The sequence below is a fragment of the Myxocyprinus asiaticus genome, chromosome 11 (assembly GCF_019703515.2).
Source record: "Myxocyprinus asiaticus isolate MX2 ecotype Aquarium Trade chromosome 11, UBuf_Myxa_2, whole genome shotgun sequence".
NCBI lineage: Eukaryota > Metazoa > Chordata > Actinopteri > Cypriniformes > Catostomidae > Myxocyprinus > Myxocyprinus asiaticus.
In genome coordinates this window covers 34,167,637-34,192,521 of record NC_059354.1, presented here as the reverse complement: position 1 = coordinate 34,192,521, position 24,885 = coordinate 34,167,637, and the positions used below count along the sequence as shown (strand labels likewise).

At 37.1% G+C, this 24,885-nt stretch overlaps 1 protein-coding gene across 3 annotated transcripts in view; it reads right to left on the bottom strand.

Annotated features, from left to right (window-relative positions):
* Positions 1-620: 620 nt before the first annotated feature.
* Positions 621-24,885, bottom strand: part of LOC127447962 (vang-like protein 1) — a 58,376-nt gene continuing 34,111 nt past the window's right edge. For all 3 annotated transcript variants that reach the window (XM_051710227.1, XM_051710228.1, XM_051710229.1), the window contains 6 exons: positions 19,128-19,562; positions 14,918-15,093; positions 13,935-14,068; positions 5,272-5,407; positions 4,959-5,193; positions 621-2,649 (listed from right to left, as the gene is read on the bottom strand). In XM_051710227.1, coding sequence (XP_051566187.1) covers positions 2,389-2,649; positions 4,959-5,193; positions 5,272-5,407; positions 13,935-14,068; positions 14,918-15,093; positions 19,128-19,562 — 1,377 coding nt within the window. In that variant the 3' untranslated portion in view covers positions 621-2,388. The remainder of the gene's footprint in view (positions 2,650-4,958; positions 5,194-5,271; positions 5,408-13,934; positions 14,069-14,917; positions 15,094-19,127; positions 19,563-24,885) is intronic.

The window sequence follows — 24,885 nt, the reverse complement described above, 5'->3', positions numbered from 1 at the left end:
ACGAGTCAACCCTTTACCTGGTTTGGGTCAGTTTCTTAGTTCACTTTGAAGATGTCCTTAAAGCTCTGTCAAATTGGATGAGGAGCATCTGTAAACTCCAATCTTTTGTTCTCCCCACAGATTTTCTGTAGGCCTCAAGTTCAATAGATTTTGATGGGGCCAGTTGGTTGTATTTCAGCTTTCAGATACTTGCCATCGATTTTGTGCTTCTGGTCATTCTAATGCAGAGGAGAATGGTAAACTCCACAGAGGAGTGTCATTAACATTTTACTTAAGAATGCATTCTGTCTAATTCCCATATAGAAACCAGATGTACCTCTGCTCAGGAATTCTGAAGCTTTTGTTGAATGGCCAGTTGGTTTTTGTCCACCTTTTTGACTTAGTACCCACATAGGCTGGAAACTCCAAACCATTCTGTTAGATGCTAATGGAGGCCACATTGTATCAAACAAGTAATTTGTTGCTAGTGTTTTAGAAGTCTGTAGAAACTTCATGACTTGGTTTTTGCTCTGGAACACATTGGGCACCCAATATAAACTTATTACATGTTAAGCATGTTAAATAAGAGAGTAGATGGGAGACTTTTGGATTGCTGAAAAGAGAACTCAAACCAACAAATCTATATTTATCACACAATATATTTCACTTGACAGGACATTATGCGTGTGATTGGTCCTTCAGAAAAAGAGAATGTCCAACTTGTTACAGGATAATATAGAAAACAATAAATAAAAACATTGTGGACACTTTATGATAATTTGTGCTTTAGATTTTTTTGTTAACTATTTATAAAAAAGATGGCTGTACTTTAGAATTGACCTTAGCTCTAGTTCAGAAACCAAACAGTCATCTAAAAACAGCATGCGTTTAACTTCAATTTTCCAATGACAATAAATTCCGTGCTGCAATGTCCTTTGTCTCACAAAAAATCCTCATTATGAATGGTTTAGACAAATCTAGACAATTCATTTCAGGGGGATTCAACAGGCCAAATTGAATGAAATTATGGTGATTACAGTAATAAGGAAAATCAAAATTATAGCATTATATAAACACAAGTAAATGCCTGGTTGTACACAAAGTGATTGTGAACTACATACACTAATAAATGAAATATATACATACAGTACAGCATATGAAATATTCTATATATATAATATATACACATACATGGGGGAATGGCTCTGAATCAGTAAACAAAAAAAATTACAGTTTAAAATTTACTAAGAATCTGCCACAAAACATAAGTTCTTGATGAACAATGGATACAACATGTTTTCGTCCAACATCCAGTGTTTTACAATCAAGAAATTGCCACAGAATTTCCTGATTGAGATTTTCAAGTGTTAGGTTAGCAAACATTTACACAATTGATTCCACCAGCAAAAAATTAAATAATAATAATAATAATAATAATAATAATAATAATAAAACCCACATAAATCGCCCAAATATTTTTATTTCTGGTGAGGCCATCCCAAGTCTTTGCATTCCATTGACACAATGAAGCAAAGTATTGACATTTCTGTTGTTCTGTTCTGTAGGAAATTTTGCCATTTTAAAACTCAAATTAAACTAAAGGTTAATTTGTCTTACATTTCAAATTTAAGAATTCATGAATATAACACTGATAAGTAATAGTTGCAAGACATTTGTTTGTGGCTTTTAATTTGTTACAGCAGAGTTTTGTATGCTTAGTCAATAAATTAAACTCCTACCAAACAGAATGCATTGGATTTCATGAGCAGTATTCAAATACGACGAACTGTTTATGAGTAATGGGGAAAATGTATGCTGTAACACCTGGACAATGTAGGAAAATCTAATACAACACAATCTTCCTTTTTTATATGCAAAAGAAAATGTACATTATCCTTTGAGAATTTTAGAACAGTAGAAAAAAGGCATGACATGTTGTTATTCTCTTTTGTGCTTTCATTAACAAAGAAATGTCAAGCTTTAGGCAGCATTAATGGGCTTGTTTTTAATAAACATGTTTTGTTGCTTTCTCAATTATGCACACACACACACACAAGCACACACACACACATATTCTAAATAATATCTACCTGCAAAAAACAAAACTCTGCCCATAATGTCTCAGTCTGTTGCTAATCACATGATGTAATTTGCATTTGCTCTTTGCACAGTGTAACATACAAACAAACAGCACAAATGCACAATCACACCTGCCAGCACTAGGTAATGCAATACATAGTTTTTTTTTATTATTATTATCTGTTCATGGCCATAACAAATATTGTATCAAAATACATCCAGTATGTAAAATGCCATTTATAAATCGTGAAAAAGAATTTAAAACAAAATAGTACTAGTCCAAAATTTACATGTGTAGAAAACAAAATCGACAAAGAAAAATGTAATCCATCAGACGGAGGTCTCGGACTGCAGTTGCAGTACGAACTTGTGGGACTTGGGGTGGACGAACTCCTCGCTGAGTTTGACATGAGGGATAGCTTTGCTGGTGACCACCAAGCTGAAGTCATAAGATTTGAGCTGGAACTCAGTGCCATGACGGAGAGGACTGGTGACAGATGCCTCGCTGACCAACGTCCACTGCCTAGCCTGCAAGCACTCTCTCCCATACTGCAGTGTGGGCCCAGCGACCAGATAGCTCTCTAGAAATGCCTGGCAGGAAACAATGGCACACAGATCTGTTCACAAATATCTGTTAGCAAAATCGCACAACAATCGCACTCGGATTCACAAGAACGGGAAACATATTAATTGTAAAACCTGAATAGTTCTGTGGGCATCTCTTCATTCTGAATTGATGCAGTCAATCGGCTAGCAGGGGTCCCCAACAAATCAATTTTATTTCAACCATTATTCCTGATCAGAGGCTTCCATAAACATTTACCAGTAGCTTATACATGGGATTACATTTTAACTAAGTTTAATGGTGCAACATACTAATATTTAGTAGTTTGTAAATTGTAACTGTTAATTTAAAGTTCACCTAAGCTAAATTCCTAGGCTCCAGGAGCAGTGGAATCAAATCACATTGATAGAGTATCTTGACTCAAATTTTGATATAAATCTGTCTCAGTGTGCTATAGGGTTTCCAACCAGCTTTCGGTCCAGAGTGAGAGCACATTTTAAAAAAGCCACAGCACAAATGGCGGCAGCTCTGTTTAGTAAAAAAAAAAAATAGCACAAAACAGCAAAACTACACCACATGGGATAAAATGTTGGAGTCCATGTTTCTTGTTTATATCTTTAAGACTCCTAGGGCAGGTTGCATGGGTAAGTTACAACATAGACAAGTTACAGTATAGCGTGAATAGACACTAAGTCACAATTTACGTACTACTAAACATTTGAGTGTTGTATCATTAATCTTAACCCTTGAACATAACCCTTCATATAAACTAAATATTTTAGGAGGCCTCCAACCAGGAGTAATGGTTGGGGAAAAAAATCAAACTGATTGAATGACATCAATGTGCTCATGCTTGGCAGGACAGACTTCAAACCTTTAGACATATATGTTGATGTTGACAAAATATATTTGATATTAAAATGAATGCATCCCAATTTTTCCAGTCTGTTGTATAAGTATTTATTTATTGCCCCTTATTAATTTAAGATACAGTTGCTGAATACTATTGTTGATATATTTTAATATACAATTTATTGTATTTACTGATTTATTTACGTATCGTGACAATTACGTGAGACAAAAAAATTACAGGTTTTCAACACTTTTTCAACACTGTTAACAAATTTGAAGGCTGCTTGTTGGATCAATAAAGGTAAATGTCACTCTATGCAACTACACATTATTTCATGGTCTTTATAAGTCTTGCCTTAAAGGAATATTCCTGGTTCAATAAAAGTTAAGCTCAATCGAAAGCATTTGTAGCATAATGTTGATTACCATGACATTTTTTTTGACTTTTCTTTACAAAAAGCAAAAATTGAGGTTACAGTGAGGCACTTACAATGGAAGTGAATGTGGCCAGTTTCTGGAGGGTTTAAAGGCAGAAATGTGAAGCCTGTAATTTTATAAAAGCACTTACATTAATTCTTCTGTTAAAACTTTTGTTTGTTTGTTTTTGTATTGTTTGAGCTGTAAAGTTGTTGAAAAGGAAATTTTTAGTCATTTTAGGATTTGTTGACATCGTCATGGCAAAAAAGTTGTCAAATTGGCTATACATTTACACAGAAAAGGGTAGTTAGTGATTTTATTACACTAAAATCATGTTTACACACATACTGTTTATGTCTTGTTGCTAAACTTTTGAAATAGCGAGTATTTTAACATTAAAAAATTGGCCACATTCACTTCCATTGTAAGTGCCTCACTGTCACCCAATTTTTTGCTTTTATTTAAAGAAAAGGAGGGTCGAGTCTAAATGAATTTTTGTGGTAATCAATATTACGCCACAAATGCTGTCGAATGAGCTTAACTTGTATTGAAGCTGGAATATCCCTTTAAGAACTGGTGGTGCAACTAAATTAAGCACTGGCTTTGTTTCAAACAAACTAGTAGTTACTACGCCCTTAGTTTGAATTTTAAGTCCCCTTTTAAGTGAGACCTTATGCACAGCTGGTGCAACCCAGAGCCTTATGATTTAAGAGATTCACTCCTCCATTAAAATGTGGTTGTCACTCCCAAAACTTTGCAGTTTGTGTACATGGCCTCATCAAAAGGATATTTTTTAAACGTTAAAGGTAATTTTCTTAAAAAGTATTTTATAAGCCTAAAATAGACAGCACACTTGATGCTTCAGTTAAAACAAAGTTTGAATGGAGGCTGTGGTTGAAGATTAAGTAACTGAAGAAAATTGTGGGGGGTAAATCAACAGCTTCTAAGTGTTTGAATCGGTTAGTATCTACATTTAAGGATAATTTTTGGTAATGCAGACAATGGTAGTCAAGAAGACTACAATTGTCCGTGTGCGAAACAGAGAGAAAGTATGTTTGTGTCCCACCTTTGGGGTCATGTTGTTTGTGATGCAGAGTGCAAGGTGGGCCTGAATGCTGTCCATGCTATGGCAGTGCTGCTGTCGGGTGGTGCGTAGATATTTCTGCAATGCTCGTGCCATGGATGGGAAGATGGCCTGTGCTGCCTCACGAGGATCCATCTCATCTCCCGGCGGTTTCTTTTTCTCCTCCTCCTGCAGCCGTCTAACATGTGTGAATGCCTCCTCTACTGCCACCACCAGTCTAGACAGAGACATTGTGGTATATTGCCTGCTGAATAAAACATCTTACAAACTCTCTCACTATCTGTACTGATCCTACCGTGCCCTGCGTTTCCGGACTCTTCTCTCATGCTCTGCTTCCTCATAGTACAGCTCGTTGTGGCTGGTGTCTCTGTGCCGGGCAGCAGCAGCAATTTTAGCACGAGACTGAGCAGTTGCAGCCTCACTACCAGCACCTGGCATGATAAAGATTAGCATTAAGGGACAGTTACAGCTGAAAGTTTTACCCCCCTCAAAAATTCTGCTGTGTTGTGATTTATTTCCACTGTACTATGGCCTAATTGTTTTATGTTGTGGTTTCTTTTCATTGTGCTGTGGCTTTTCTGTTGTGTTGTGGCTTAGCCTAATATCATTGTGTTGTGGCTTAATTTCATTGTGCTGATGCTTATTTTCATTATACTGTGGCTTTTCCATTGAATTGTGCCTTAATTTTGTTGTGTTGCGGCTTATTTTTATAGTGTTTATTTTTGTTGTGCTGTGGCTTTTCTATTGTGTTGTGGTTCATTTCCGCTGTGTTGTGGCCTAATTTTGTTGTGTTGTGGCTTATTTTTGTTGTGCTGTGTCTTTTCTGTCGTGTTATGGCTTAATTTTATTGTGTTGTGGCTTGTTTCTGTTGAGTTGTGGCTAAATGTAGTTTTGGTGTGGCTTATTTTTGTTGTACTATGGCTTTTCCATCATGTCATGGCTTAATTTAATTGTGCTGTGGTTTATTTCTGCTGTATTGTTGCATAATTTTGTTGTGCTGTGGCTTATTTTCATTGTAATATGGCTTTTTTGCTGTCTTGTGTCTTAATTTTGTTGTGGCTTATTTTTGTTGTGCTGTGGCTTTTTTGTTGTGCTGTGGCCTAATTTCATTGTGTTGTGGCTTATTTCCATTGTGTTTTGGCCTAATTTTTTTATGTTATGGTTTATTTTTGTTGTGCTGTGACTTTTCTGTTGTATTGTGGCTTAATTTCATTGTGTTGTGGCTTATTTCCATTGTGTTCTGGCTTAATTTCATTGTGCCGAGGCTTATTTTCATTATGCTGTGGCTTTTCTGTTGGATTATAGCTTAATTTTGTTGTGTTGCTGCTTATTTTTGTAATGCTCAAGCTTATTTTTGTTGTGCTACGGCTTTTCTGTTGTGTTGTTGCTTAATTTCATTGTGATATGGCTGATTTCAGTTATGTTGTGGCTTAATTTTGTTGTGCTGTGGCTTTTCCGTCGTGTTATGGCATAATTTTATTGTGTTGTGGCTTGTTTCCATTGAGTTGTGGCTAAATTTAGTTTTGTTGGGGCTAATTGTTGTTGTACTGTGGCTTTTCTATCATGTCATGGCTTAATTTAATTGTGCTGTGGTTTATTTCTGCTGTATTGTTGCATAATTTTGTTGTGCTGTGGCTTATTTTCATTGTGGCTTTTTTGCTGTGTTGTGTCTTAATTTTGTTGTGGCTTATTTTTGTTGTGCTGTGGCTTTTTTTGTTGGATTGTAGCTTAATTTTGTTGTGTTGCTGCTTATTTTTGTTGTGCTATGGCTTTTCTGTTGTGTTGGTGCTTAATTTCATTGTGATGTGGCTGATTTCAGTTGTGTTGTGGCTTAATTTTGTTGTGCTGTTGTTTATTTCCATTGTGTTTTCAGCTTTAATTTGCTTTGCTAATTATGTTGTGTTGTGCACCTTTAGGCCATAGTATCTTCGAGCCCTAAAAAAAAAATCCCACTGGTAAAACATCTACTATATTACAATATTCTATAATATTTGCGATTTATATGTTGATTTCAACATCCAGATCATATAGTTATGGCAACAACCAGCAGCGGGTAACTAGGCCATGCTAACTAGCTAAACCTTGACCCTTTGATTTTATGCTTTTGAGAGCCTTCAAACAGCAATGGTTTGTCTGATAAGAGAAACCATGATGGGATTTGTCAGTAGTGCTTTAAGGTTGGGCGTAGCAATCAATTCACAAATTAATTTTTAACAAGGAAAAAAAAGATCACTTTCACTTTGACAAATCATTTCAAATCAGGCTAAGGAAAGTCATATCTACTGCAAAAAGCCCTTCGGCAGCCACGTGCACCGTTATGAGGAATTCGTTTATGGTGATCATCTGCTACTCATGTTAGCTCTTTGTGCATAGTAATAGAGTGAACAGAATAATTTATGCATATTTATCCATATTCAGGCCACAGATATGATTAATAATGTATGATTAGGGCAGCAGTAGCAAGGCAGGTCTGTTAACTGTTTTATCCCAGCACTGAATCCAAACCTAATAAGAGCTAAGCTATAAGAAATCACCTATACTGCAGACCAACAAACTGTGAGACCACCACTCTCTTAATTGGTAGATGTAGAATAAAACAACAATGGCAACAAACATGTACATACAACCACATACACCAAGGACCATTAGTAGAAATAAAACAACTATTCAGGGTGGAAGAAAACAGCAGAGGTGAAACAAATTTTACTGCAGTGAACATATCCTAACAGACATAAATGTATTTAGGAGGAGGTTCAGTGACCTTGTGCACAGTGTAAAATAATTGCATGCAAAAGACTTGTGAACACCCTACAGTTCAGTGTCTTTGTGAAGAGATTCTGAATGAATTCCACAGTCTGAACTTACAATCAAAAAGATAGCTTTTCAGTTTGGCTTTAAATTCTGCAGAAAAAAACAAGAATTACAAGTTTATGCTTCTTTGTGTGTTTGCATGTGTTTGTTGTGATAAGTTTATCTAATTTCCATGTTGAACAAAGCCAAAAGTACAATCATCCAGAGATTTTTACAATTGACGTTATATTAAAATATTTTATCCAAAGCAACTTACAAAAGAGTAATAATACAACATAAGCGATTCATCTAAAGGAGACAGTAGTACGAAAGTGCTGCATTACAAAGTTTCTGTTGCATCAGAAAAGTACTTTCCAAGGCAGATTAGAGTGTAACAAGATTAATATATATATATATATATATATATATATATATATATATATATATATATAAAACAGCCACAACATTAAAACCACCTGCCTAATATTGTGTAGGTCCCCCTCATGCTGACAAAACAGCGCCAACCCGCATCTCAGAATAGCATTCCGAGATGCTATTCTTCTCACCACAATTGTACAGAGCGGTTATCTGAGTTACTGTAGACTTTGTCAGTTCGAACCAGTCTGGCCATTCCCTGTTGACCTCTCTCATCAACAAGGCATTTCCATCTGCAGAACTGCACCTCGCTGGACGTTTTCACGCACAACAATCTCTCGAATTTATTCCGAATGTTGCCAGAAACAAAAAACATCCAGTGAGCAGCAGTTCTGTGGATGGAAATGCCTTGTTGATGAGAGAGGTCAACAGATCTACACAATTTAGGCAAATGGTTTTAATGTTGTGGCTGATCGGAGTATATTATTAGTGTATGGTCAAGTGCTCATGGAAAAAATTTGTCATCAGCTGTTTTTTTTTTTTTTTTTTTTTTGAAGACCGAGAGGGAATCTGCTTGAGGGTATTTTTATTTTTTGCTCAGAAGTTGCTGTTTCAGTCTGGAGACTTCAAGGTATAGTTCACACAAAAATGAAAATACTGTCATCATTTACTCACCATCATGTTGTTCCAAACCCTTATGGCCTACCTTTCTTCCGTGAAATAAAAAAGAAGATGAATTTTAGTCTCGGTCTCCATTGTCTTTTAAAGAAAAAGAAGAAGAAAAAAACATTCTACAAAAGTAAATGGTGACTGAGGCCAAGTCCCATTTTTTTTGCTCCACATAAGACAGAAAGTAAAATTCAGGTTCCAGAAGAGGAACAAACTGGGCTCATATTTACCATATTTTGCCAAGTTTGCCATCAAAAGTCAGAGAATTTACAATGAGCTTAAACATTTTGTCAATCAACAACTGACCCTTTGCTAACCCCCACCTTAAAAGTGCTTCTGACCAATGTTGTCTAAGCAACTGTTGCCGGGCCGACATTACGCTGATATGCGTTTGCTATTTTCTAATGAGAGCCTTTGGAAGTATTGTGTGTTTTAGTACTTTTAAGCGGGATTTTATCAAAATAATAAAAAAAAAAATGTAAAACACGTTGTTGCCAGGTCATTTGTAATAGTGACACGAGTTACCCAGAGAGGATACACGCAGTGTTTTTTTATTTTTTGTTTTTTAATTTTTTTTATCTTTAATTAAATCTGGAGAAGAGCATGTTATGGATTAAACTGTGTCAGCCCTCATTCCCAAATGAACATATAACATCTGCAACGACACCTACATTTGCTCCAAGGTAAATTAAAGCTAACAACTGAACGTTATTTGAACATTAATTGTTATGTACACTATATTGCCAAAAGTATTCGCTCACCCATCCAAATAATTGAATTCAGGTGTTCCAATCACTTCCATGGCCACAGGTGTATAAAATGAAGCACCTAGGCATGCAGACTGCTTCTACAAACATTTGTGAAAGAATGGGCCGCACTCAGGAGCTCAGTGAATTCCAGCGTGGTACTGTGATAGGATGCCACCTGTGCAACAAGTCCAGTTGTGAAATTTCCTCGCTACTAAATATTCCACAGTCAACTGTCAGTGGTATTATAACAAAACGGAAGCGATTAGGAATGACAGCAACTCAGCCACGAAGTGGTAGGCCACGTAAAATGACAGAGCGGGGTCAGCGGATGCTGAGGCGCATAGTGCGCAGAGGTCGCCAACTTTCTGCAGAGTCAATCGCTACAGACCTCCAAAGTTCATGTGGCCTTCAGATTAGCTCAAGAACAGTGCGTAGAGAGCTTCATGGAATGGGTTTCCATGGCCGAGCAGCTGCAACCAAGCCATACATCACCAAGTGCAAAGCAAAGCGTCAGATGCAGTGGTGTAAAGCAGGCCGCCACTGGACTCTAAAGCAGTGGAGACACATTCTCTGGAGTGACGAATCACGCTTCTCCATCTGGCAATCTGATGGACGAGTCTGGGTTTGGCGGTTGCCAGGAGAACGGTACTTGTCTGACTGCATTGTGCCAACTCTGAAATTTGGTGGAGGGGGGATTATGGTGTGGGGTTGTTTTTCAGGAGCTGGGCTTGGCCCCTTAGTTCCAGTGAAAGGAACTCTGAATGCTTCAGCATACCAAGAGATTTTGGACAATTCCATGCTCCCAACTTTGTGGGAACAGTTTGGGGATGGCCCCTTCCTGTTCCAACATGACTGCGCACCAGTGCACAAAGCAAGGTCCATAAAGACATGGATGAGCGAGTTTGGTGTGGAAGAACTTGACTGGCCTGCACAGAGTCCTGACCTCAACCCGATAGAGCACCTTTGGGATGAATTAGAGCGAAGACTGCGAGCCAGGCCTTCTCGTCCAACATCAGTGTCTGACCTCACAAATGCGCTTCAGGAAGAATGGTCAAAAAGTCCCATAAACACACTCCTAAACCTTGTGGAAAGCCTTCCCAGAAGAGTTGAAGCTGTTATAGCTGCAAAGGGTGGGCCGACGTCATATTAAACCCTATGGATTAAGAATGGGATGTCACTTAAGTTCATATGCGTCTAAAGGCAGATGAGTGAATACTTTTGGCAATATAGTGTATGTATAGAGAATGTGAAGTTGACTTCATGCCATGTTGAATTTTAGGTAACTGACATCATCATTTTGTTTTATGCGCCAAGTTGTGAGGATCCCGCTGCCTTTCTGTTAGTGAGTTTGAGGCAAGTGTTTTGATTTTCTGTCGTGATTCTGAAAAACTTCGCCATGGTAGGTAATTCCTGCTGCATCAAGAACTGCCATAATAAGTCACACCATCGTTCAGGGAGAAAACTGGACAATGGAATACGTTTTTTCGCCTTTCCTACGTGTAAAAAACATGAAGGGAAGCAGGTTGATTAGGTGATGAGAGGATGCCGGATGGTATGGTTAGCTGCAGTAAGAAGGAAAGACATTATTTTAACAACATTCCTGCATCAATTAAAGTGTGTTCTCTGCATTTTCAGTCGGGTGAGTTCTGTGGTCTCTAACTTTGACCTAAATTGTACAATATTTTCATTTTTTATATTTCTTAAAAAATCAGCTCTCATTATCTTTCTTATGATGTTCTGTGAAGTGTAAACATATGTGTGTGTGTGTGTGTGTGTAGCAATGGGTGAAATCAGAAAAACAGGAAAATGTAAAACCACAACAAATGCTCAGTGATGCAACATTATTATTACTTGGGCAACTTATTATTCTCTGTCCTAGCGATTTGCAACATTTAAACTCACGCAAAGTGTATGCACTCAGTCCAAAAACGAGATAGTTTACAATGTCCGGGTATGTGAGTGGAGGTAGTGCATCGGGGTCTGTAATCCAGTCTTGGGCTGCCAAGTCATATGGATCTTTGTTGTTTGTCATCCTTAGTTTGTCCAAATACCGTTGCTTGGCATTGAGATTACATTTCTGCCAGTAGGGTCCTTTTTCTTTTCCCTTCATCTCTTCCCTTCTCCATCAAAATTTGAACGATTTAAGCAACTGTTTAGCCAAACAAAACAAAAGGTAAGAAGGTATCGGTAACAGAGCGTGATCCTCACAAGATGGCGCCCCTGTCCCAACACGCAACACGGCGTGACTTATCTTCACATTCTCTATTGATTCAAGTCATAGCAAAAGTGATATTAAATAAACAGTTCACAGCATCAAAATGAGTGTGTTATGAGACGTTATAAACAGCTCTGTTCACTTACGCTAATGTTATTAGGTGTGTAATCGCTATTAAATGAAGTTTTTCTCTTCAAGTGATTGTAATAATCGTTTGCCTTGATTTTGATTCACAGTCTACGCAGTTTTTAATCAAATTACTGTGTAATTTAACAATTTCTTTTACAATGTCACTCTTCATACCAGCCCACGTAAAAATATTATCCATTCCTTTTATGATAATATTTTGCCAAAAAACATTTCAATGGGGAGTCCTGCAGAGTTTGTCAGAGCAAGCAACCGTAACTAAGGGGGGCGGAGCTTAGAGAAGGGTCAATTGTCTCATTTGTGTTTAATTTTATTTCTCCTAAGGAATTTTAGAAGAAACATCTGAGGCAAAGTTGATAAATAAAGTCCATTATGAATTCTGAACTATGAAAGAGCAACTTTTGAGCAATAATAATAAAAAAAGAAACATTAGAAAATTGTCTGGGGACACATGGCATTTCTAGAGTCTTTTTCTCAGGAGAATAATTGGAAAATAACTGAAAACCTTTGCTTTTGCATGATGCTGTATTTATACCGCTAGGTGTCAGCATAAGACCAAGATGGCTCATTGACCAGCACAACATAAACAAGAAATTACATATTATTAAAGAAATCTCATTTGTGAGTTTTCTTTCCTATGGGCATTCCCAAATGATGATGCACTTTGTTATGTCACCCTGACAACACTGAAAAAAATTAATAAAAATTAATTAAAAAAAGAGAATAAGGCCTTGTTCAGACTGCCACTAAAAATCTGATTTTTTGCATATCCAGATTGTATCCAGATGAGTTTTTTATAGTCTGGATAGCAAAAACCACATGAAATCTGATTTTTCCAAATCTGATTCAAACCACATCGGGAGGTGGTTTCAAATGCGATTGAAATCTGATTTTTTCAGATGCGTCTCAGTCCGGACGCTCTGGCTGCTCAAATCGGATTTCAAATGGTCTTTTGTGTTACTCTTAACGTGACACACAATGATGACATCAAAAATCAGTGACTGCAGCACAGAACATCACTATGGCTGTGTTTCGTTTTGAAGGCTGCGGGCTAGGTAGGACACGTTCTTTAAAGGCTGCAGTATACCGAGTGTCCTCCTTTAAACAAGCCTCGTTTAAACAAGACAGCCTTCGTAGGACAAATGGAAACGGAACGAAACATGGTTGCTATGACAGCACGCCACTCTTTAACAAGCACGAGCGCTTTGAGTGAGAAGGGAACAAAGTCCCTTTAGAAGAGAATGTATGAGGTAAATTTTAGGAGAGTTATAATGATGTAAAGAGAAAAGAAAATAGATTTTACAGGTGTACTTTTAGTCTAATACTTTATTTAAATTATATATTAATATAATTATACATATTATATACTCTACACCCATCTACTGAGGTACTCCAACTTGGGAATTAACATTCCTTACGTTTGAACATCATATTTACGGGCAAATTGGTGTTATTTTTCTTAGACATTTCCGTTGAAGCAAAGAACTGTGGGTTGTGAGTGTCCACGAAGGATACACCTCATGCATCCTCCGAATTCCCGTGAAAGAAGGTCGTATATGAAGGTCGCATTCGAAGTGTCCTGCTGGCTTTTATGAAACGAGCCTTGATGACGTATGCGGCCGACAAATGCGACCTCTGGATGACGCAGCCTTCCAAACAAGACACAGCCAATATTTACCAGTCTCCTCCTTCGCTGTGTTTTTCTTGTGTGACGGAGGAGTTCTGCACCGCGACTGGACGGGGCGCTTTTTTGGAAAGCAAGATGATGCACCTCCATTTTTCCCACATCTGTTTTGAAAGCATTGTCACGTGGGTACGCCTACGTCGTTACCAAAGCAACTCAAGCAGATAGGTTGGTTATGTCTGAACATGCAAATCTGATTTGATCACTTGCAATTAATAGTGCGGACAGTCTGCCTAAAAAGATCTGATTTGAGAAAAAATCAGATTTGCCTGCAGTCTGAACATAGCCTAAGTGTCTGGTCAAACAGTGACTTTGCAGATATAACTCACCATCTACATCATAGACCTTTAAGCCAGCCAGATGTTTAGCTGCCCTGGACTTAGCAGCTGTCAGTAGGGCAGGGTTGTGGACTGAGAAATCCTTATAATAGTTTTCAAGAATGACCAGAGCTGCCCGCTGTATGCTACATCACAAAAGAGAGAGCGAGAAAAATATGCTGATCAACAAAAATCAAACAAGTCAGAGACCAAGTTGTGTGTGCTGGTGTGTACACACATTTGGACCAATCAGTGTTGTGATTCTATTTTTCATGCTAAATTTAAACTTTTAGACCCCACTGCCAAGACCCTAGCCTTCTTTCTAGAGTCTCTAATGTTTCAGCAATAACCCTTGACTTCAAAAGAAACAAAGTGTGTATTTCTGTGCCATCTGGTTCAGATATAACAACACTGGCTCAACCAATGGTGTGAGTTTGGGGAAAGGACTATCTGTTTGTGAACAGTGGAAGATGGGGGAAGTGTAAACTTTTTGAAAAACAGTTGTTTTTCGTTTTGTTTTTTCTTTTAAGTGCCGGTTGTGAATCAGAAATGATACTTCACCTTTTAAAAAGAAAAGAAAAAAAAGTGTCTTGGTGTGTGTGCGTGTCCAGTGATGTCATGCTTTTTGACTACAGTAACAGCACTAAAAAGTGAGGGCTGAATTATAAATGTGCAGCCAATGAAAGAATGAGAGCAAGAACAAAGGAAAGCTATGGGCAGGAGAGAGGAAGGGAGAGGGGCAGCCAGAGAGGGCAGAGTAGGGAGTGTCTGTAATGGAGTGATTAATGGTCCTCTTTCCCTTGGCCCAACATCAGCTCATTATTAATGCATTAAACAGTGCGCATACACACATACACACAGTTTTACAATACATAAACCATATATTGGTAATTTCTCAGCAGAGGAATAGCTCAGCCATAGCCATGTTATTGTTTAGTCAACCTAATAAACTGACTTCTGCTTTTCACCGCTGCACATGTACACACACTGCGCACCTCAGTAATCCCAGGTTGTAGTGGTGGGTCTCTCCATCAGTGGAGCGCACGACACAAAGAGAAAAGCAGGGCTGCAGATGCCGGATCTCCAGCAGCACCACTGCCAGGTAATGGATGAACAGCAGAGCATCCACCAATGACACAGCAAACTGCACTATGCCCTGGTAGTTCTCGTCCTGTCAAGCACACACAGTAAAGCAATAGACCTTATTCAGAGTAGCACCATATTTAACTTTTGACGTGAATGAAAACAAGGCTAAGAGGGATAGACTTACAGCCCCCTCAATGGGATGTACTGTTGTTTAAATTGGTGGCGATAGTTCAGCTGATGAAACATTGATAATATTTTCAGAAGACAAAAAAAACTTCTCCTTCTCGTTCAATCCGGCAAAGGAATCGGCTCATCCGATTACACTGCAACGCTTTCTGTCCGGTGTGTTTAAGTTAGGGATGTCCCGATATAATTTTTTGAGAACGGGTGCGAGTACTGATACTTCATTTTTGGTACTTGCCGATACCGAGTCCGATACCTGTTTTTTTTTTTTTTTTTTTTTAACTCCATATCAACAGTTTATTTCAATGTTATCATCAAAATGGTGTTTAAATAAATGAATTCATTAAAAAAATTATCAAATTACAATATAACAATTAATTTTCAACATGCAGTACTGTGCAAAAGTTTTAGGCACTTGTGAAAAATTTTGCATAGTGAGGATGTCTTCAAAAATAATGCCATAAAAAGTTTTCATTTATCAATTAACATCATACAAAGTCCAGTAAACATAAAAAAGCTAAATCAATATTTGGTGTGACCAACTTTGCCTTCAAAACAGCACTAATTCTCCTAGGTCACCTGGGCACAGTTTTTTTTATTATTTTTTTTTTTGGTTGTTGTTAGGATGTTCCAAGCTTATGGAGAATTGGTAACAGTTCTTCTATATATTTAGGCTGTCTCAACTGCTTCTGTCTCTTCATGTAATCCCAGACTGACTCAATGTTCAGTGGGGGGCTCTGTGGGGGCCATGCCATCTGTTGCAGAGCTCCCTGTTCTTCTATTCTATTTGCACAAGGAATCAATTAAAATGTATATTTCCTATTGACACACTAAAGCTGAAGATATATATAACCATCTTAAGACAAATGTTTTTGTGAAACATTTTATGTGCCTAAGACTTTTGCACAGTACTGTATTATTGTATAATTTTTTATCAAATGAAGTACTTATATACAGAACCTCACTGCACAATCCAAAATACAACACTGGAGTTATATTTTGTCAAATAAAGTGCTGCATAACAGAGCATGACAGATGTTAGATACTGCTTAAGTATAATACAATTACTACTGATTTATTATTAGTAGTATTAGTATTATTATTAGTAGTAGTAGTAGTAGTAGTATTACAGTGAATATTACATAACTTTACAGTAGTGATACAGTATATTTCTGTCATATTTTTTCCAATAAATTTACCTTTAATTTTGACTGAGCTTTTATTTTGAAGTGTTTCTGTGTTGTTTTGATCAAGGAGCTCTGATGTTATGACAGCAGATTCCCACTATGGAAAAGCCGGTCACTACGTGACTCAAAGTGATTATTAAACCGCAAAAGGCTGCAATTTAATTAAGTATGTACTCTGTATAAGCCTCGCGCTACAACATGAATTTGCACTCTGTTTACTGTCATCTGCTACAAACAGAGCATGCAGTGCTCATGATGGTGTTTTCCCTGTTTGATCCAAGGTGGAGCTTTAAAAGGTTTGAGCTGCTGGCATCAGCACAGCGCTGTCTCCACACATTCACAAGTGCTCTCATTTGAATTGCAAGCAAACTATATATTTATCTCATTAAATCACAGCTTTTGCAGTTAAATAATCTCACTAGGACATAACGTGATTTTAATTTGTGGGCTGAATGTTTACGTAATGACATTCATGCGTCAGATGATACAAGTACATGAAATTGGGACATCCCTAGTTTATGTTATAGTGGTCTTGTTTATTATGACGTTAAACGTTTATCACCTTTTATTTAGTATGACCTATTTGTTCATAGGGAATCAGAGAGTGCAAAAGGGCCTGATGAGTCTAAGGGGTGTTGGCAAAGGCCCTGTCCCAAATGGCACACTTGATGTGGACATGTGGTATTGTGACCCTCATTTGTGCATTCTCGTGAAGTCCACGAGACCGTAGTGTGTCCCATTTGACTTTTTAGAGCCCAGTGGGGTGCTCAGAAGTGCCTCCTTTGCACCCTCAGCGCGCCCTTCGGCTGAGCCCGCATCAGTGTGAGCTCCACAGCAGACTACAACCCAACAGTCCTGCTGCTGATCCTCTCGACCAATCGCAGCAGACTGGTGTTTCCAAGCTGAAGAAAAAATCTTGCCGGATGAGACGATGTCAATTGCAGATTAAATATTGATTTTAATAATTATTTTATCCAATTGTCAATGACGGATCTCTTGCTTTTCTAGTGTATATATAGTATCACTTGTTTGTCTGATGTAACTGGTTCAAAACTTTGTTTTATTTAGTTTTCCAGAGATATGGAATTACTCCTATTCAGGTTTTATTAAATAGTTTTCTTGAGGATGTTTTACGCTCATAAAAGTAAGTATCCTAACACTAAACCTTTGTTGTTGTTGTTTCAAAGAGAATTTTAGAATTATTGTGAGTCTCAAAAATATCAAGACAGGAGAGAAGAGTTTCCTGCACATAGCTGTAGCTTGTAAGATTGCTTATTTATTGATATAGCAACATTTGGTCTAATAGTGATATATACAGTATACACCTGCAGAAGTGTGGCTGTGTGTATTTACAGTATAATGATTTTTGCGATCTATGGCAGTGTGTGAGACGTACGTTCTTTCTATACATTTGACTGTGTTTTATGCACCTGACTGTAACCATCCATGTGTCTGAATCATGTTTATTTGTTCTCTAGATATTTAAAAGGAAGGGGTTTTGTTGTTGTAATATGTGCGCTTTGTTTTTCAGAGGTTCTTGATTAAATTCCCTAATGCTTTATTGTCAGAATGTTGCTTGGAATTATTTAATAAAAATAAATATCAAAGAGTTAATGTGTGCTCCTTTACCCTTTCTATCAGTCATGATTTTTTAAATAATAATTTGTAAAACTGCATGTATATGTAAAACGTAATGTAATAAAATGCCAGTATCTGACTGAAGTCTTGAAGTCTGTCCCAAATGCACACTTTTATAACTCATGCACCCTCATGGACTTGCTGATTAGCACCCCATCGGACTGCACTTGCTTATGCCACCAAAGTCTGCACTCAGATGCAAAGGCAGAGGGTGCATTTTTGGACAGGGCCAAAGGTTGTTTGAAAACAGTTTATTTTTGTAATTCCGTTTGGTGCCAATAGTAGCGCAGAAATTACACACTTCACCTTTAAATATGACACAACTTTGAATAAGGTCATAAGCCACGAGAAGCCATTTGTTACAGTGATTTTACCATGGTTAGGGGTGTTGTTAAAGGGATAGTTACCCCCAAAATGAAGATATCGTCATCATTTAAGTTCCAAAACTGTATGACTTTCTTTCATGAAACACAAAAGGAGACAATCGGCACTGACAACCTCAGTCACCATTGACTTTAATTGTATTAGAAAGAGCAGTATCAACATTCTTAAAAATGTTTACAAATTGAAACAAAATGTGTTCTATAGAAGAAGAATGTCATAAGGGTTTGAAACAGCATGAGGGTGAGTAAATTAAGACGTAATTGTTGTAATATTTCTTAAAGGGTTAAAAGGTGTTAATGCCTAAAACCCCCTTAACTATGATAAAATCACTGTAACACATGGCACAATAGCAATATGGTAAAAGACACTGATGTTTGATAAATCATTATATTTAATAATAATAATAATAAACTAAATAAAAATATTTTTTTTTTATCAAATAACATAGTTCATTAGTCTATTGTTAGGCTGTTATAGTTGCCGAACAATGTCAATTTAAAAAAACATTTATTGGCTCATTAATATAGAATGTAATTGATTCTTGGTCAAAGATGTGTGTATATATCAGCTATTTTTTTTAAAAGAAAGCTTCAAACATGGTGCATCCAATCATATTTTACAGTAGAAACTATCCATTTTATTAAAGGGAATTTAAACAAACAGTTCTACAAATATGAACATACTTGTCTTGACTCTTAATGGTCCCTGCACACACATTTGCCCATACCTGTGAATCCAAGATGCGCACCCCAAAGAAAAGCCAATAAGAGAGCAGCAAAAGGAGTGTTAGCAACCCGAGCAGGGCGCGGAACACAGCTATCCTAGGAAGGGAGGCTCTCGCCGGACGCACAAACAACGCCCATCCGGCCAGTAGCAGAATGAGGAGCTTGAAAGCTAGTGAGAGAAACAGGCCCTCACAGGCCGTGCCGCAAGCCTGCAGACGCTCCGGCCACACCAGCTGGGGCAGCACCAGGAAAGCCAGGGGGGTGACCAAGACTAGCAGTCCCAGGAGGAGTGTGAGGACCAAAGGAAGGAAGCGTATACAGTTCAACTTCTCTGCTGGAGTTTCCGTCTCCTTCCCGAAGCCAGCCAAGTCCTCTTGAGACAAGCTGTGATCTGATGTTCCAGTGACTGCTGTGGTGGTCTCGCCCCAGTTGTCATCCTGTCATCCAAGAGGTGGATAGAGAACAGCATTAAAAATGTAACACCCACATAGTGAATTATTGATAGACTGATATATTGGCCAGGCTGATTATTGATCACTTGTTATTTGGCCATTTTCAAATAGCTAATGTACAGAAGTGGTCATTCCACCTATGTCAGTTCCACATTCTATCGAAAGCCTTGTCAATAGATAGTGCACTTTAAAAAACAAATCTTTTTTTTTACTTTTTTTAAACTTTTTTTTTACTTTTGAATGAACATTATAAAGAAGTGTAAAATAAGCATTTGTTTAAATTCAGCAATTTTGTGCACATTTTATTTGCTTTAATTAAATTTTATTATACATTGTGTCATTTTATTGGCCATCGGCAACCACACTGGACCATTATGAAAAAATTAACACACCCAAGGCCAGCACTCAGGAACAATCATGATGAAAAATACACATTTACAGCTTTTGATGAACTTCCCTTTCCCTTCCTGTTAGTGAGATGACAGATCTGCTAACAGGCTAATGCAGACAGACAGTATGGAATTACCCAGGACTCCCTCATCAGCATATATTAAAGCCAAACACTCAAAACGTACATACATTTGCATATAAAATGAACTTGAGTTCTAAGAGACAACATAATATCAAGTGAGAATTTTCAAATGCTAACAGTAGCACAGGGAATCTATGTAAACTCAACTAGAATGTGAAATGCAGGGCAGGTTAAAATTCCATTGTACTGTAGATTATTCTGCAATAAGGACAGTAATTCATCCCCACATATTTATATACTTATTTACACAATTGTTTGTTTGTTTTTCTGAATAGAGACTACAGTTGGTATAGTAATGCAGTTTAGCCAATTTAATTTGGGTATTGAAAAGTTTTCCTTCCATGTAAATGACAGCAATAATATAACCATAATAATAACAAACGTAAATGACAGAGGAAATAAATGGGGGGATTACTGGTAAGTGAGAAGAACAATGGCAGAAAATAGTGTTTCAGCTCTGTGCAGAAAGAGAACCTTTCCATTCCAGTCTACACATAGTTTAAAGCTTGGGACAACATTTGTGCAAAAATAGCTTAAATGTGATCATCAGAAGTGAGGAAATGGCAGATGGAAAAGGTTACAGAATTGTATTGTGTTGTGGAAACACAAACACAGATGCGCACGAGCCCCAAAATCAGAGGCTATCCGCTCAAGAACTTTCTGATGAGATCACATGGTCAGAGGGTTGCACTAATCTCCAAGAGAGTATGCAGTATGTTCTATACTTTGGTAGTAGCATTTCATTTTCTCCCTGAAGCCCACTAATAATGTTAGTCACAGTTTCTTGCACCAAAAACACCTATGGTATTGTTTTACAAGATTATTTTCCACCCTCTCTGTAATTTTTAGAATTAAATAGACTGGTTTTGCTATTTTTTCTTTAAAGGGATAGTTCACCCAAAAATTATAATTCTCTCATCATTTACTTCCCCTTATGCCATCTCAAACTTTATTTCTTTTTTATTTTCTTTCTTCTGCGGAACACAAAGATATTTTTAAGGATTTAAAGTGTTATTTGTTACTATCCATACAATGCAAATCATTGGGGTCCAAAATATTCAAGCTCCAAAAAGGACATAAAGGCAGCATAAAGGTAATTCATATGAAGAGTGGTTTATCCATGTATTTTGAAGAAACACAGTTTGGTTTTGGGTGAGAAACGGACCAATATGTAACCAATTTTTCACTATATGTGCATCTGCAGTCTCCTTGGCGTGCTCATGAGAGATGCTTGTTTACACTTCCTCAAGCTTGATGTATGCGCATACCTTAATGCTGCCTTTATTTCCTTTTTGGAACTTGAAAGTGTTGGACCCCCATTGACTTGTGTTGTATAGGCAAAAACACATAATATTTCCTTTTAATACATTTTTGTTTGTGTTCAGCAGAAGAAAGAAAGTCATACGAGTTTAAGAGGGCATAAGGGAGAGTAAATGATGAGAGAATTATCATTTTTGGGTGAACTATTCCTTTAAGAATTCTCAGTTATGATTGGCTAACCTCTTTGCATGTGAAATAAGTGACAACCATTTCTTCTGGGTTGTATCTTTCAATTACAGTCTCTTTGTAACTTATGGGTTACATCCTTCAAAATACAGTCTTTTTTGTTAAGCTGTACATTGTGACAGGTTCAGAGTGTATTCAGGTGGAATGCAAGAATGCATCTTGTGTGAATGCATCTTGTGTAAATGGTCCCTATGTCTGATTCAAAAGATGGAGAATTTGATTTGTCATGATTCTTATGTTCGTATTTGATTTAACACAAGCACAACACTTTTATATTTTTTTTGTGTAGTACTGTATAATTCCTCAAACTGTTGATAGTGACTGCACTATAGCTTTTAAAAACGATGTCTCGGTTAACTCAATAACTCAAATAAGCAGATTCTTTGTGTGCAGCACTGCCTCTGGTTTAGGGCTGCGGTCTGATCTCATTGTCTGATCTCTGTGGTCTGGTTTCATTTGCCCACAGTCCACATAGCTGAGTGTGCTTCCCCCACTGAAAGAGACAAAAGAAGCACACAACACAGCAAATAGTGTGTGTGTGTTTGTGTGTGTGTGTGTGGTGGGTGGGTTTGGGTGGTTTACGAGGAAATTTTTTTAGGTTACAAACTGGTAATTACAAGGGTATTATGCTATAAATGTGGTTTATGAGGACATTTCTAGTGTCCCCATAATTCAAATTGCTATAAAACATACTAAACCATGTTTTTTTGAAAATGTAAAAATGCAGAAAGTTTTTTGTGAGGGTTAGGTTTAGGGGTGGGGTTAGGGGATAGAATCTATAGTTCATACAGAATAAAAATCATTATGTATATGGACAGGGTTGAGGAGTAATGGAATACATGTAACAGGAATACGTATTTAAAATACAAAATATAAGTAACTGTATTCCACTACAGTAACAATTTAAATAATTGGTAATTAGAATACAGTTACATTCAAAAAGTATTTTGATTACTGAAGAGATTACTTTGCATTTTATTGTCATTTGTTTCATTTAATATTTAGTCCTTTCAGATGGAAAACATTTATCCATATAAATGATGCGATCCAAAGTGCATCTGAACAGCAGTGAAACACTTTCTTATGATGTGTTACATTCATACGAGCAGACAGAGATGTATGTTTGAAGTAAGTTTGGAGCACAAGAAATAGAAATAAACCTTGTGTAAATCGTCAGCTTTACGCTAAGCTAAAATGCTTTTTCTTGCCATTTTACATGCACATGTTACCAGGCACGATCATATTTTTTTATCAAGAAAATTCACGTTGGATCATAATTTCTTTTTTTCTAGTAAGACCCTTGATATTAGGGCAAAAATCACATTCTTGATAATAATTTTTGTATTGTATTCCTGTAAAAATATCTAAAAATCCTTAAAACAAGATCAATTTGATTTATCTTTTTTAGAAACAACACTGCATAAGATATTTAGGTTTTTCAGAGAATGTATTTTTAACGTGTATTTTGTCTTACTGTACTGGCAGAGTTTTTATAGTCAAAACAAGTGAAAAAATCTACCAGTGCTGAAGAAGTAATCCAAAGTATTTAGAATACGTTACTGACCTTGAGTAATCTAACAAAATACGTTACAAATGACATTTTACAGCATGTATTCTGTAATCTGTAGTGGAATACATTTCAAAAGTAACCCTCCCAACCCTGTCTATGGAGAGTCCTCATAAGGCTAGCCGTAACAACGTGTGTGTGTGTGTGTATGTGTGTTTTGCTGGACTCGAGTGCAGCTTATTTCCCTCTTACAGACCATAGTCTGAGCTGGGTCATAGAAAGAAAAGCAGGAAGAGAGGGAGTGTTAACCAAGTGTGAGAAAATCCAGCACCTCTCTCCTCTCCACCCTCCATCCGTTTCCTCTAATTTTTTCCAAAATAAAACTGTATAGGTGTTTTGGTCAGGTCTGCAATTTCAATCAAAATGAATACCGATTATACAACAATTCCTAAAGAATTGAATGGATAGTTCAGTCATAAATGAAAATTCTGTCATCACTTATTCACCCATATGTTGTTCCAATCCTATATGACTTTCTTCCTTTTGTGGAACACGAAAGGAGATGTTAGGCAGAATGTTAGTCTCAGTCACCATTCACTTGTCCCATACAAGGTAGGTAAATAGTGACTAAGAGTTTCACCCTGCCTAACATCCTCTTTTGTGTTTACATGAAAGAAAGTAAGTTATATGGGTTTGGATGGAACAACATGAGGGTGAGTAAATCATAAATTAATTTTCATTTTGGGGTGAACTATCCCTTTAACATGTATTGAACATTCCTTAAATGCTGACTTTGAAAGTTTAGAAGCTGCCTTTGACAGGCAAGCATTTTCTAGTAACTCATTATGAGTTATTACTTAGGGCTTTTAACTTGAATGAGAGGTGTGATTAATCGAGTCAAATGAGTGATGGCCACAGCAGAGGCAGTAGGGGTAAGCGAATATGGGGTGTAGGGACTGACAAGGCTCTGATGGACCAGAGGCATTTGTTTTGCACACACATTTGTCAGGAAACTAACAAAACCACCACAAGCCTTCATTTGATTTTTAAGCAGTGAAAACACATAAAGACCTGAAACACAGGATGATCAACTTAATCAGGGGACAAGAATACATTTTTTATTAATACTAAAATAGTATATTTTTATGATTATAACAGAAAATAATCACATTAAACAATTCTTCTATTAATTCAAATGGCTCATTAGCCCAACTCTGGGCTGTTTATGGTTACAAGTGGTTTGTAGAACCACATGTGTGCATCCAGTATATCAGCTATTTTACAATGGCTCATCCAAACAGATTTTAGAGCCAGAACTATCTGTTTAATTCACATCATTTGGCAACAATAGTAATTGCACTAGCAAAAAATAAACATACCCTTTCTTGGCACAAGTAAATGACTTGCATGCTTGCTATTCCAAGTCATACTTTTTATTAACGTCTAAAGTTTCCTCACTGTAGACTACACCTCAGAGGCTCAGGATGAATGACAGGAAGAAAAAAGAATATCAGAGCCAACATGATGAAATTACACAGGAAAGAATAGACTTGACAGTCATTCAAGGTACATGCCATTAACCTGTTAGCAGTGCTAGGGGCTCTACTATATTTACTAGGATATTTATACCAAATGCATGTACTAGTGTGTTTTGCTCAGAGGATCCTTATCTCCGGGTGACTGGGGGCAATTACATTTATTTAATTACATTTTTTATTTTTTTTCATAACATAAACCATAGGAACATTTATAGTAGGTTTGCC